Source organism: Natator depressus, chromosome 10 (genome assembly GCF_965152275.1).
Source record: "Natator depressus isolate rNatDep1 chromosome 10, rNatDep2.hap1, whole genome shotgun sequence".
Lineage (NCBI taxonomy): Eukaryota > Metazoa > Chordata > Testudines > Cheloniidae > Natator > Natator depressus.
The window spans coordinates 57,851,870-57,867,615 of NC_134243.1; the positions used below are offsets into that span (position 1 = coordinate 57,851,870).

Here is a 15,746-nt window from a genome sequence, read left to right on the forward strand (position 1 = left end):
TGCCTGTATTAGGATAAGATTTAGAATTCCTTTTATGGTTTAAGTATGATCAGCAATTTAGGTGGAGGTCATCAAGTGATCCACCTATAGAAAAGAATGGGGGTGAATATACATTCCTGGTCAAATTTGATCTTGTCACTTATTCAGCAGAAGCCATTATGGATGCCTAGGCAGTGGAAAGCAGACGCTAATGCTCAAAGGTAGAAGTGGATCTGAAACACCCTCATCCTCCCAACCCCTACCCCTACCTCCCTGCTATGAACTGGCAGCCGGAGCAATTGCGGGGAAGGGGAAGGTCGTGCATTCTCAGGCCTTGCCAGCTGAGAGTACAGAGAACTGTTTTGCAGGAAGGAAACCCCCCAAACAGCCCTGTTTTGAAGACAAGTAGATCTCATCAGACAGAACGTGGTCAGCCTAATATAATCTAGGGACTTTGGCCACTTTTTCTACTGGGGTTCAGAAGTAACATATTTACATTGCACATCAGTAGGGTTGCCAATTTTGATATGATGAAATCTCCAGGAATACATCCAATGACAATCTTTAATTAAAGATTAATCTTTATTTCCTGGAGACTCCAGGCCAATCCTAGAGGGCTGGCAACCCTACACATCAATAGTATTTTCACAGCTTGTCTTGAAGAACATTCTCTTTGTATTAGAGCATGTTTTGCCTCCACATTAGAGGGGAATATTTCTTCCAGTCACCAACTGTTTTCTTGAACACTTTGTTCAGCACTCATATAAGGTGCTTATTATTTCACAGGATTGGTCCCTTTGTTTCTTATTGTAGTAGACTTTACTATGCTCCCCACTTTGGATATTGTCCCAAGAGAGGGTGCTATTAATAACAGCTGACCGAAGGCGATAGTCTGTTTTCTATCATGTCTGAAGTCAAATGCAATTTATTCCTCAATAGTATGAGAACAGTTGCTATGCAATTCAGCGTTATTTGTATGGCAAATATCTTGGAACCTACAAGAAGATCCAATTATAAGAAGAGCAGCAGAGAAGAAAATCCACTCTTCTGATAAATAAAATAGAATAAATGAGGTGACAGATGAGACAAGGATAGGAGAGAGGAATATTGCTCTTTATATAGGGAGATTAGGCTTTCAAGTAATTAGGCAATGTATCCAAAAGTATACTGTTTGACATATTATACAAGTCACTGGGGACATTCTGATAGAGATAGATGTTTGCATGTGTGAATTTTTAATACTTCTGGAAGGTACCAGAATGAAGCTTTCCATCCAAAGGATAGAAATAAGGATAGGAAAAAGGCCACAGGATTAAAGCTGGTCATTGTTTTTCAACTAAAAAGTTTTATTGGAAAAATGTGGATACATCAAAATTTTTGATTTACCAACTGGGAAGTTCTAAAAAAAAAAAATGAAAATCTTAATTTAAATTGATATTTCAAAGCAAAACTAAAAATGTTAAATTTTGACTCAAAATGCCATTGAATGCCATTGCCAAATTTCAGTTTTCCATTTATTTTTTTCTGGTATCTCCTACTTAAAAAAAATTAAAATAGATGTTTCCATTCTCTGCCCCTCCCCCCACTAGTGGTGTGTGTTCCTGCACTGATGATGGTGATATCTCCAGCACAGCCTATGGGTTTAGTAGAGGGCCAAATCCTACACTCCTAAGTTTCTACACTTTTTAACCTGCTTATCCACTCATAAAAACCCCCAATGTCAAAACCTCTCCAGCACATCAAGGATCTACAACCTATCCTGAAGGACGATCCCTCACTCTCACAGATCTTGGGAGACAGGCCAGTTCTTGCTTACAGACAGCCCCCCCAACCGGAAGCAAATACTCACCAGCAACCACACACCACACAACAAAACCACTAACCAAGGAACCTATCCTTGCAACAAAGCCCATTGCCAACTCTGTCCACATATCTATTCAGGGGACACCATCATAGGACCTAATCACATTGGGCACACTATCAGAGGCTCGTTCACCTGCAGATCTACCAATGTGATATATGCCATCATGTGCCACCAATGCCCCTCTGCCATGTACATTGGCCAAACTGGACAGTCTCTAGGTAAAAGAATAAATGAATCAGACGTCAAGAATTATAACATTCAAAAACCAGTCGGAGAACACTGGTTACTCACACCTTCTTGTCAACTGTTGGAAATGGGCCATCCTGATTATCACTACAAAAGGTTTTTTTTCTCCTGATGATAATAGCTCACCTTAACTGATCACTCTCGTTATAGTGGGTATGGCAACACCCATTTTTTCATGTTCTCTGTGTATATATCTTCCTACTGTATTTTCCACTGCATGCATCCGATGAAGTGGGTTTTAGCCCACGAAAGCTTATGCTCAAATAAATTTGTTAGTCTCTAAGGTGCCACAAGTACTCCTGTTCTTTTTAAGATTTTAGTAGTGCATTTTGGCAATTTACAGGAAAACCAGAGTCCACGTCTGAGATGCACACCAAAGCTATCAAAATTGCGCATACAAAAGGACATCTAAGACGGTATTAACTAAGCTATAACACTTTACAGAACTCATCTTAAGAAACCAAACTAATAACACTGCTCATCATTGATTAGTCACTGGTTCTAATCTTTGCTATTGCTTGCATATTTATAAGGCTCTTTGGATGCAACATATTATTTGCTTCATTTAAAATATGTTTTTAGAAGACAATATACACTCAATGTGTGTGATGAATAATGGAAATTTAAGTTATAAAAAATGGGCCAATTTATTCTAGTGGTATAATTCCAGTGAGGTCAATGGAGCATCCTCCCTGATGTACTTGGGAATCTGTCTTAATCTGTCCTTGCTTTAGACAACAGAACGGATAGTCATTTTTAGAACAGTTTTTTTGTGTTTGTTTGAGGGACAAGGGACCATTATGCCAGTTATTTTGTATACAAAACAAGTTCTCTTTTCTTTAATTAAGAGCCTCATCTATTTGATACTTAGCTCAAAGAGCAGTTTTCAGTCTTAAACAAGGGAGTGATTTCCTGTTCTCAAGAGTATCTGCCAAAGGAAACATTAACAAGAAATTCCAAGAGCCAAACAAATCACTTTCAAATTAATACATGTTTTGCACCTAGAAGGGTTTGTAGGATAAGTTGTTTCTATGATTTTTAATGGTAAGCTTATGCTATATTCAAATTAGTGTTGAGACACTAGAGTATAAAAATTCCTATAAAATACACAATATTTATTGCTGTTTATCCTTTTCAAATCCTACATACCATAGATATTAAAATGTACAATGTAACTATTATTTATACAGTGTATATGCAAACTGAATCCCCAAGTGCTTTCTTGATTTAAATACAAGACAGCTGACAACATGGTTTAAATTACAAAAGAATATGGGCTACAAACACTGTATTGTGATCTAAATAAAGTGATATAATTTACTCTTACATATTCAATGCACTTTATAGGACCTAGCTACATGGATCTCATTGACTATTTCCTAATTTCCAGTGCTGTAAGACACATTTATCCAAACCAGTGTTGACAAACAGGATATTGAAATATGAAAACATTTTTACAGTTTGACTTAGGTTCATATACTCAAAGGCCAGAAGGACCCACTGATCACCTAGTTTGACTCTTGACAGTGGAACTATGCTGATTTACACCAGCTCATGATCTGACCCTAAATCTTTAGCTGATCTCTGAATAACAAACTTTCTTCCCCCTCTCCCTCCTTCTCCACCTTCATCATCAAGACCACACAGTACCCATCAATCAAGTTTGAACAAAATTCAATTATAAAATCCTTGTCTGTTTTTAGTCAGTGATTTCTATGCAGCATATCAGATATCAAGATGTCCTTAACTAGGGCTGAAGAAACTATGTACTTCTCATTTAGTTTAGAAATTAATCCATATTTCAAATTATTCTTTAAATAATATATTTTTAAGAGGAAACTTCTACAAGGAAGACCCAAGACTCAGTTGCTCTGAAGCAAGCCCAGTGCAGTTTCACAGTCAGAGTGGTTGATTTTTTTGCTTTACTCAGAGTTAATGAGGCCTGTATGACATTTTCCAGAAGAGATTCCATTGAACCCTTTGAAAGCATAATGAATTTCCTTTTGATATTTATAATAAAATACTGCCCAACATTTCCCCCATTCTCTCACAATCTCCAAGCAAATGCCATTTGCTGAGAAACTCCCCAAAATGACTCTTGTTTCTGAACCTTTGCCTGTGTAACTTCATTGGGCTCCATTATGACTTAGGGGGGAAAAAGATTAACATCCTTTTTAACCATGCACCTTTCCCCCATCTTTTAATTCAGTCTTCATCCAGCCACCTGAAGTTTAAAGATTGCTCCCATATAATAAACCAGCCTCATCACGTGATCAAACTGCTTGTGGAGCCATCTTGCCATGTAAGATGTCAAGAGGTGCTTGTGTAATGAACTGTGACTGCGTACCCATGAGGACACCAGAATCACAAGTGCGGTTCAATTCAAAAATCCTCAACATCAAGAGCAGAAGCATCTATCCCTTGAACAAAGTAAAAACATAATGAGGGCCTATCAACGCTTGAAACACTACAGCGACATAGCTGCAGCGCTGTAGTATTTCAGTGTAGGCACTACCTGTGCGGATGGGAGGGGTTCTCCCATAGGCGATCCACTTCCCTGAGAGGGAGTAACTAGGTCGATGGAAGAATTCCATCAGCCTAGCACTGTCTACACTGGGGTTAGGTCAACTTAAATACATCTCTCAGGGGTGTGGATTATTCATACCCCTGAGTGACTTAGCTGGGTCGACATAACTTTTTAGTGTAAATCAGGCTAAGTTATGAAATAGTCTGAATGGTTGCTGCTATCAGCCACTAGAGGGAGTCATGATCACATGCACTAGGCAAGCCTACCATATATGCATTGGGTATAGAAAAATCAACCACCATTAGAAGAGTTCTGTGTAGCTCGAAAGCTTGTCTTTCACAAACCAAAGTTGGTCCAGTATAAGATATTACCTTACCCACCCTTTCTCTCACCATCATCTCTGGCACATATTAATGTATTTGAAGATCCTGCCAATAGTTTCATTTCTCATTTATAATTCTGATAAACTTCAAACTGGCTGTAAGATGGTGGAAGCCCAGTTCAGCCAGCTTAGTCTTTCAGAAACCACCAGGGCACCATGTCTCAGGCACCACAGTGTAGTTCAAGGAAAGATCCTCCACACAAGATTAAAACAACAGTTACCACTGATCTCAGGGTGTGAGTAGTTTCAGTGTACTTGCTACCTGGTCACAAGACAGTGCCTCTGGTTTGCAGTATAAATATAGCTCCTCATTTCAGGGGTCTATAGAAAGTAACCCATTTTAATAAAAAGTAGGGGGGCTTGTCCTCAGGCCCTTTCCCAGTGGAGTGATTTCTATGCCTTTTCACTATGAGAAACAGATTTATCCCTTCACTGGCATTAATGCGGAATCAGTATTTTAGGATTTTTTTTAAAAAAAAAAAACATTTAAGAGCTACTTCTATGGTAGCACAGATTAAAATAAAACACTTTAGATAAGCAGATATTATACAGATCTCCATCCAACTGTATTTGAAGTAATTTATACATTCCTTGATTTTTTTTTGTGTGGTGGGGGAGGAAACAAACACTTACTTTGAATTTTGAAGATAGTATAATAATACTGAACTTTGCTTTTTAGAAAATGAACACTTTCAGTGTTCAGAAGCTGAAGTCCAGGTTCACTAGGCCCTACCTCTGCAGATTCACACATACAGTGAGATCTACTGTGTATATGAACTTGCAGAACTGGTGCCTTAGTTGATATTCCATTCCATTGCTTTGGTCTCTTCGAACAATTAATGTTTCTGCAAGTGTTCCAAACTATCCACACCAATGCAGACACTTGTGATTCCATCCTGCAAAATGTGCTATTTTATTTGCCAGTTACAAAGTGCAATTTCAAGACAAACTTCTCTAACAAGCATCCAAAAACATGAAAAACTTGGGAGTAAGCAAGGCATTTATTACATGTAGATTATTGATAATTTTAATTAAAAACACGACCTCTTACTTTGTTTCTACAGCTGGTGCCAAAGTTTAAAATCTTGGGTTAAGGTTGGGGAACACATTCATTTTGTGAAACCCTGAGGCATGCCTATTGTCGTCCAGTAATAATATGAAATGCTGGAGCAACATTAAAGTAACAGTACATTTTTAAAAATAAAACGCAGCTGTGACTATAATATAAAGTTACTCTGTTTAAAAACTAATTTTAATAAAACCATAAGCAAACATTAAAAATAAAATTAGCATTGTTTTTTAAATTCTGGGATTATAAACAAGGTGTGAAAAATCATCTCTGTATTAAAATACTCGCAGGTAGAGCAGATGGAGTAATTTCTGCTGGTACATGGAAGCTGGGCATGAGATGTTAAGCCAGATTTTGAAGAAATGGTCTTCTGAATCAGAATTTGAATTATTCACATAATAATAGAATAATGCAGCTACTGCCCTTTGAAGGCAAAATTCTGCTCTGTAGTTATCATTCCTGTTTCTGGGGCAAAATGGACCAAGAACAAATCCAAATCCAAATGTAGGGCCTTGACTACAAGACTTGGTCCTGATTCTACAAACATTTATCACTGAATATAATTGCTTACAGTTAACTGTAGTAGAAACGGAGGTCTCAATCCAACAAAGCAGTGAAGCTTTAGTGCTTACTCCTGAGAGTAGTAAGCAATACGTTCACTAGCAAGTGTTTGTAGGATCAAGTTCTTTGATAGTTACCTAAGGTACACAGCTCCGCTGTAAACATTCTGCAAAAGAATGTTGGATACTGGTGAACCTTTTTTGGGCAAACAGAGCCCTTAGGACTGTAACAGGTGACCCATCCAAGAAGAAAAGAGGTGGCTTGCAAATCAACACCCTTTTGCAGGAGAATTATAGATTTTACACCTAATTATATTAGATTGAAAATAAAATAAATTACAGCTTCATTTTACAGAAAGATTTACAACACACAATCAGAAAAACTATACAACTGTACAACAGTCTTTCCTTCAATGTGTTTGAAATATGAAAAATTGCACTATACAGCTTCCTCTCAAGAAGCAATACAGATTGCATTTTCAATCTGCTCTTCTTCCAAAACCCCATGCAAAACACTAATGTCAGTAGCAACTTCAGATATGGAGCTACTAAAAAGCTGCACACAGAAAACGTTGAGCAAGACTCTCTGCGGCTGGTCTTCTCTGTGGCTGCTTAGCTTAATTCTTATCAGACGTCAAGCTGCACAAGGCACTTGCTTATTTGTAAGGAATGCATTGACTTGTGTGTTTAAGATGTATTATTCTTCACACTAAACTCCAGGACTCTCTTGAATGGGGTGTATGTCCTCACAGGTCTTGAAGTTTCAGGAGACCTTCTGCTGTCGATGTTTGTACTGCTAAGAGATGGAAAGACATTTTAACTGTCAAAGTCTGTGGGGTTCAACTTGTTTTGCTTGACATGTCAATTTGGGCAGCTAGACATAAACTTCACTGCAAAGAACTTGTGTCTTGAAGGTTCTTTTTGATACTAGCTCTAGAAGCTGTAATGCACATTAGATACACCCCAGATATCTTTTTAAATGTCACGAAGAACTCTTGGTAATCTTATGCCAGATAATAGCAAGTTTGGGATGTGAGCATCAACAAATCACATATTAGAATACATACCAACACAGGTGCTCTAATTTAGTATGCTTAAGTCTCCCTAAAGCCATAAAAACTAGTGACATGGAATTAAAAAATAAAATTGACTGTAAAAATGTAGTTTCATGAAAACTAAACTAGGTAGATGTCACAGATAAATTTAAAGAATGGGAGAAATCTGAGAGCTATGCAAAGGCTGCTTTGAGATCTAAAGGGGCCCCAAGAAGCACCACAAAGAAGGGTTTGTCAGCTTCATAGTGCCATTAAATTACACTCTAGGCTCAAAGTTGCCAAACAAGCTGAAAAACGGACATGGTAGTTTTTATATTATGAGGGCAAATTATATTATACAAGATAGTTTACTGATTTCATGTGCCTACTTGCATTCCTCAAAATTAAATATTTATTTTGCAGGGCTGTTAAAATGGATTATTGTACCGCTGGGTATTTTAAAAATGGCAACGCTATTGGGGTTTATTGTTCATGGACAATTACTACTTTTTATTTTAAGTGAGTTTTGAGCAAGTTCTATCCCCCTCCTGATGCAAGTGCACGGAGCCTTGGTTATAGAAGAACTAACATGGTTCCACTGGAGCATGTAAGAGAGAGAGTGTAGCCCATACAAATGGGCTGTGAAGACACCCTTCCCCTCAAAGAAAATAAAGCAGTTTAGGTGCAGGCTCAGGAGATAAAACAAAACTAAGCAGATCCAGTGGCGAATCCCCATGTAGGGCTGGGGGCATGTACAAGAACTACGGCAGCCTTCAAAGGAGCTCTACTTCTGAAGGTTGAGTAGTGGCAGGAGTTGCCACTTTTTCCTCCCACCCCTGAAGCTTGCATTAGTCAGGCTTGTAACAGGATTCACCTAGCTGCATGCACAGAGTCCAACAGTTAATATGTTAATAGTTATATTGTAATAGCTTTCAGAGGAGCTCTTACTGCAAACAGTGATCAACAATACGTTATTGCCTATATTAGGTTCCTGTAGTATCTCAAATAATATCTAGCAATTTTAAGCTAACACTGACTTTTTAAAATAGTGATGGACCATGAATGCTATGAATACACAACATTAGCCTAATCTGAATTATGGAGCAGCCAAATTCCAGTACTGCCTAACATACTGGATACTTTACGCAACCCAACTGAAGTGCTAAAGTTCTGCACCTATGTTCTGCTGCACTCACAGTAGGAAAACTTGAACACTATTTTTCCTATAGGTCACAAGAACAGTTCTTTGATATCCCCCCAAAAAGGTGGAACTCTAGGGGGCCTAGGTTTAACCCCCTGCTCATTTCACCCTTTTGTAGTTAAATACTCCAGGAGTCTCTACCATGCTCCATCATTTAAAGGAAAGAGACATGTTTGTTGTAGGTGTCAGAAATTAAGTCAATGGTAAATATCATTTCTATGCTACACACCACTCTGTATGCCATGAAGAAAAAGATCATTAAATAAAAGTACATTAACCATTAGGCTGCAGATAAGTTCTTGAGAAATTACTGTTGGTAGATATAAGTGCTGTTGTTCCAAATCCATATTCTGGATAGATTTATTGACAGTGATTTTCTGCGGAGAACCTTTCCAGTAAATTATCTGAAGCTCTGAATACCTGGATGGAAGATCACATCCTACTCCGATCTCTCTTGTTTCTACATTAGTCCTTGGCTGGGTTTCCATTAAGTAGTCCAACCTGTCTTGTAATTCTTTATTCTGGAAAAGAAGGATTTTCTGCATGACCTTTCAAGTTGCATTTTCCGAGAAGACAAATATGTTTTAATGATTTTAGCTCATTAGCATTGTATTTTCTCTTTTAAATTAATAAAGTCCAGCATAAGGCTTTCTTCATCAACATTCCAAAATTATTATTTAGAATACACAAAAATTTTGGAAAATAAAGTTACTGTGACCGTAAAACACAAGTCAATCAATGCCCTACATATAGAATGCTAGATTTTTTAAATGTCTCTATAGTGTAAATGCATAACTATGTTACAGAAGTTCAACATGAATGTGAAGATTATTTGTTTATTACATGCATTCATGATGATCCTGATGTTACAGATATTTCTGTTTCCATATTCAAGACCAGTTACTACATACAGTGAATTTACATAAAGAAAATATCAGACAGCATAGCTCCAACTCTAACAGTTCTTGTAAATCACATCAAAACAATTTTAACCCTTAAAAGAGTAAAGCTAATTTAAGTCCTTACCTCACATTCTAGGAAAGAGATTTTTTCTAGAAGCTGCATTATAAACAATTCCTTTTGCTTGATCTTTTTCTTTAGTATTTCGATCTATGAATGAAAAAAATCAGGAATATCTTAAGGCAAAGAGGTTAAAAAAAAAAAAAAAAGAAGAAACAAAAGACTATTCCACAAACCGAAACCAAAACTCACTGGATTTCAGTGTGCAGCCAATATTGTACTTTCTGTTCTAGAATGTGTATATATTCCAAAACAGTTTGAATTCAAAAGGGTCAGCTTGGGTGGTTTATACCATAATCACAGACATGCACTAACATGGCTTAATGCAGATGCCATGATCATACATGTGTACTAACATGGCTTCTGACACTTCATGCATTTTTAGTCTTTGGAAAGTAAACAAAAGTTTTCAAGTAACAACTAGCTGATATAAAAATATGTAAAAAAATAAAAAACTAAATTACAGGGTTCAGAGGACTCTGCTCTCAGATTTTAAGCTCACCCAAAACTTTTATTACATGGTGCTAATCTCTTGCCCTTTTTTGGCATTTATTTGGCATAGCATGAAAGATGGCCAGAGAAAGATGGACATGGCCAGGATGCCACAGAGCTCCCCAGTTGCAGTACCAGTCCCTTGGGGTCATTGGTAGATGGCTCAAGGCTGTTCTTAAACTGGGGGGCTGGTTTGCAGCATGTAGCCTCTGAAAGCCTCTATTGTCTCCACTTTTGTCCCCCTGCCAAGTTATGCTGATGCTGCTTGCCTGCAGCTGAGGTTCTGGCCCAGCATGTGCATTTCTGTCTCTTGTGAAGGAGTATTTTAAGAAACCTGTTAACTGATTGCTTAAGTGAGTTCCACTGAAGTCGATCTGTATGTTGTTTAGAACAGAACACTAGTATAACAGCTCAACACACAAAATGGAGTAGACAAGATTGAAGAGATGAACACTGAAGGCTTTGCAAAAGTACATTCTAAGAACCTAAAGGAGAAAAAGGGACGCTGCTTGTTGTGGGTGTGCGAATATGATGTAGTTTCAGGCACAGGAGAGAGATGCAGCACCAAGAGTGACAGAAAACAGCTCAGGTTACACCTACATTACAAAAACTACACTTTTCAAGAACAGTTTCAGGTTAACTAGTTGTGCCACTACAGTGGAACTGGTATAGCCTTAAAACGTTGTTTTAAAACTATACACAATACAACTAAGCCGTGCTAGCGGTGATGGTTTTTAGTATACATAAGCATAGGCTAGTACAAAGAGAGAATTTTGGAGGGAGGCTTGAGAGGAGCAGAAATGGACATTTTCCAGTACTTACTACATGTATGTAAGACGTGATACCTGAACACTTTACATAGAGTGCTGCAATGCAAAACCAATGCTACATTCAAAGTACATGAATTACTTGATTGTTCCAGATTTATATGTTGTATTAAAGGGCCATGGTCTAGTCAGACTTTAGACCTGAAATTTAGGTTATTAGTAATATACTAATATGTATTAGTAATAAATAACTTAATACACCAGACTGTACCCCTTTAAGAACAAAATGACACTACTCAGTTATTCATCCTATTAACAAATAAATATTTTAAAATTAGTTTTTAAGTTATTAATGGTATTTTCTAAACTGTTTAAGGATTCCTTAATGGTCTGCGTGAAGAGACGCTGACAAGTTTTATGTTACTAGAACCACTCCCCTAGATTATTAAAACGGAATTTTCTTTTAAATTTAGTTTTTATTTACTATATATACTTTGTTTACTTAATTTTTTTTTCCAGCCTGGACAATAATAATGAAGTCAGACTAACTTTCAGGTAAAGCTGGTAGAAATTTTTCAATGAAAAGATCTTGAGTGAAAAACAAAAACAAAAAAATTAGTGAAATTTTGATGGGCTTGGCTTTCAGCTTCTGAATGCTGTAATGTTTTGCTTCCACTGCCTGGAAATACTTAAGAACAACCTTTTCTAGTGGTTTTTTTGAAAGGTCACATTTCTGTTTACATCCCAACTATATTTTGGAATTTGAGTCAATGGTGCCTCTCTAATATAAAATACAATTGTTGGTATAAACATAGCTTTTAATCTAAAAATAATATATTTTAAAGGGTGCAGGTCATGTCCTAGGTGCAGAAAAAGGGAATAATAATAAAAAAGCCAATAATATTTACTGGATTCTGCACTCTGTATGAAGTTAAGTCATGTCAGGACTTAAACAGCTAAGTTCCAGTCCACCTTTACTGAATAATCAACCAACCATTTAAAAAAAAATCAGAAGATCACACTAACAACTGGATTCTGGTTTCACTGAAGTCAGGATGAATTCTGATGTTGGACTTCCATGGAAGCAGAATCAGACATCAAGTTAGAGTTTTAGCAAACCTAGGCCCCATTCCTGCCTACTTCTGCATGTAGGTATAACCTCCTGCTCATGGAGTACCCATTGACATAAGTGATTTTACTGTTATCCGTAGATGCTGGAATACAACATATGAAAAAAAAAAAAAAGTCATGCATGCAGATTCTTCTTTAGACCTGGTATACTAGTATACAACCTAGCACTGTGCAGATGAAGGAAGGGGAATGCTACAGGAGCTGCCACTCAGCAAACCTGGATATGCCATAGCACAAAAACCTGAACATTCACCCCCCACCCCAATTAAATTCAATAGTTTGGGCTGTGAGCCAAGAAAAATTTCATAAATGCCTATAACTGTTGCCACAAGAAAATTATAAAAATACTCATGAGCAATAAAAATAGGTATTTTCTATAAAATTCTCATTAAACTGAATGGATTTTATCCTGTCAGATTGCTGAATGGCTGTGACCTTTACATATAAAATTTTAAGGAAAAAAAAGTAAAAACTATTTATTCATAGAAGTGCTGTAAAATTTTATTTTAATTAATTAAATTTAAAAAACAGCCAATCAGAAGGCAACTGAAGTTCCAAATAATTCAATTTTCCACTTATAACTGTCACTGTGGTACACTGGAGAGATAAGGTGTTTGAGGTAATATCACTAATATGCATCAGAGTAAAACAAATTCCAAAAGCCTGTCCAGCTCTCTCTCCCTCTTAATTTCATCTCCCCCTCCTTTACTTTTTTTTTATTAAACTGTTTTTTGCTATTAAAAACCCCTTCTATGTAAAAGCTCTCCAGCATATCTGAAAATAATCAATAAAAAAAGTCTCAGAGAAAGAGGAAAAGAATCTGAAAAATTCAATTTAAATATTAAATACAATGGCCATCACTTTCACAAAATATCCATTGCAAACCAATATAAAAAAATTAATGAGTGCAAAAAACCCCAAAACAGTTCTAAAGAGAAAGACCTGGAAAAGGTTAGAGTAAAACACAGATGAATTAAAAAAAAGGCAAAGAATTTAAAACATAAGATTTGTGAAGACAATAATAAAAAGTAGTACAGCTAACATGGGTATTTATCTTAATAAAAGTGATGTGTCTAATTTGTATTTTTAATCATTTATTTTCAATACAAAGAGGTGGCAATTCAATTATTGAAAAAAGGCAAGTGTAAATTTCATACTGTAAACTTTTCAACTAGATGATAATGTTAAAATACACAGCAGTGAAGAAATGCTATGATCAACTCATCCATTTCTTTGCAAATTAGGGGTTTATTTTCAGTTCAAGCTGGTGCTCCTTCATCTGTCTTTCACTTTAAATAGCAGATTCTTCTCTGGCTAAAATATAGTTCCATTAGCATTGTCATTTAAAACTAGATTTTAAGTGATCTTTTCAGCTTTCATATCTTCATAGAAAAGTAATGTTTATAGCACCTGCAGACACTTGACAGCTATTGATCCTAGTCTTTAATTATTGCTATGTCTAACACTATAATTATAATTATAGTTCAGCCAGCGTTTTTGTTATAAGTGGGTTTAGTCTTCCACAATTTTGAAAGTGGAATATACTGACAGTATAAATTGTTTTCTTATGGTGGTATTTTGCATGAATATTCTGTTCCCCTGCCATGCACAGAAGGAAATCGTTTTGGTATCAGACATCTGTATGCGTAGTGAGAGCAGACTTTCAGGTTGAAACCAAGTACAGCTGTGTAATCAGAGGACAATTTTTCCCTTACTGAGGCAGATCCTGTTACTGGAGATATTACACAGTAGTTGTGCCAATTCTGATTTTTAAATTAATTTGGAAAACAAATGTTTTTATTTAGAGTAGTAAAATAATTAAACACCAATAAACATTTCTGAAAGCCAACTAGGGCCTTACACCTCTACCTTTTCATAACAGCTTATTTTACTGGTTCACAGAGTGTTTATAATTCAAAGCCTTTACACCATGAAAGTTAAAATTGAGCAAAGAAGATGGTTCAGTATCACACTGTCAGGTACAAGTAGATGTAGTCTGATTAAAATGGAATCTACGTATATATTCATATATATTCCACATCTACTCAGAGTTAACACTGTATATACAGATCTGAATGATCTGAAAATGGTCTAGGGAGATTATACCGAGAATAGCAATGAAAATGCTAGAATTAAAAGGAACATATTGAAATCCAGAACAGAACACTAAGATGGAAAGCCTGATGGATTCTTCCACCTCTCCCCAACATGGTATTGACTGATTTTCATTCAGCTGGTATTCTATGATTTGGCATCAGATTTACTGCATTTGTGTTCCAAGGCAGGAGCCACTAACGGCTCTGGAGTTCTGAACCATACACACCAACAGCAACATTTCTTGGCTCATTTTAACATGGCTTTATGGCTGCAGTGCAATTCTATTCATCCTTTTCTTCAGTTCCTTTGGAGGACTGTGCTAAAATTGTAATCTAGTAAGTATACAAGAGTGTAAGAAAAGCAAAGATTCCTATGGCCTAAAAGCGTATTTGTTTATATCAGTAAAAATAATATGGGGTAAGATCAATAGAGGATCTGGTTGGACCATGTGGATTACACTTGCAGTGAGTTGTTACACAAAATACCTGACTCCTCAAATCCTATAACACTGTTATTTTACATATTATATATAAGTGACACTTCATTCAATCCAAGATTTTAGCTATGTCGACTAAAATGATCCTAAATCCATTAGGGGTGAAACACACCCAGCAGTGGACAAGCCACAGACGTCTCTCCACTGTGCAGGGAGGAGGACAGAGGTGAAGAAAGACTTTGCACCCCCTGAATGTGGCAGAGCTATTCTCTGTGCCAAATGCACATAGGCCAGCATGGAGGATGAGCAGGAATGTAGCCAGTGAGCTTGCAGTTATTCTGACCCTTTGAAGGGGACAGTCAGGTTCTTGGCAACTGCTGCAGTCCAGGACCTGGAGGAGCCACCACAAAGGGGCTATAGAGCTGCTGAAGCCTTGTCCAGGAGCTGACAGTAGATTAGACCTCCACTAAGAGGCCATTCACTGCATCTTTGGATAAAAGGTGTTAAATTCCCACCCTATGGCCTTTCATGTTGGGAAAAGACATTAAGAAGCAATCAAACCTGATCGTATAAAAACTTTTAGGGTACTATGATACCCCTGATGAGGAGATGCTACATTTAAAGGAAACATGGGAAAGGAAGCAACAACTTTGGATGAGTATAAAAGATATATTAAATAAAGCATTAAATTAAACACAAAATATAGGTACAGTTCATTGATATAAGTAACATAGCATAAAGTGAAAGTGTGATCTTCACTATGTTAGGAATGTAACAAGGGTATTGGCTCAAATACGCATACTTTCTGGTAAAATGTTTTTAAAATAAACAGAAGGGATACTTCAATCTTCTATAGTGCTTTCCTTTTTGCAAAGAGCTAGACAAACATTAACTCATGGAATCTAATCTAAAACACACACAACATCCCAACACACAGAAAG

General features: G+C 36.7%; 1 protein-coding gene across 1 annotated transcript in view; it reads right to left on the bottom strand.

Annotated features, from left to right (window-relative positions):
* MYZAP (myocardial zonula adherens protein) overlaps positions 1–15,746 on the bottom strand; it is a 93,512-nt gene that overhangs the window by 12,079 nt on the left and 65,687 nt on the right. The window contains exons 11-12 of the mRNA XM_074966257.1: positions 9,889–9,972; positions 9,283–9,383 (exon numbers count right to left, since the gene is read on the bottom strand). Of these exons, the coding sequence (XP_074822358.1) occupies positions 9,283–9,383; positions 9,889–9,972 (185 nt within the window). The remainder of the gene's footprint in view (positions 1–9,282; positions 9,384–9,888; positions 9,973–15,746) is intronic.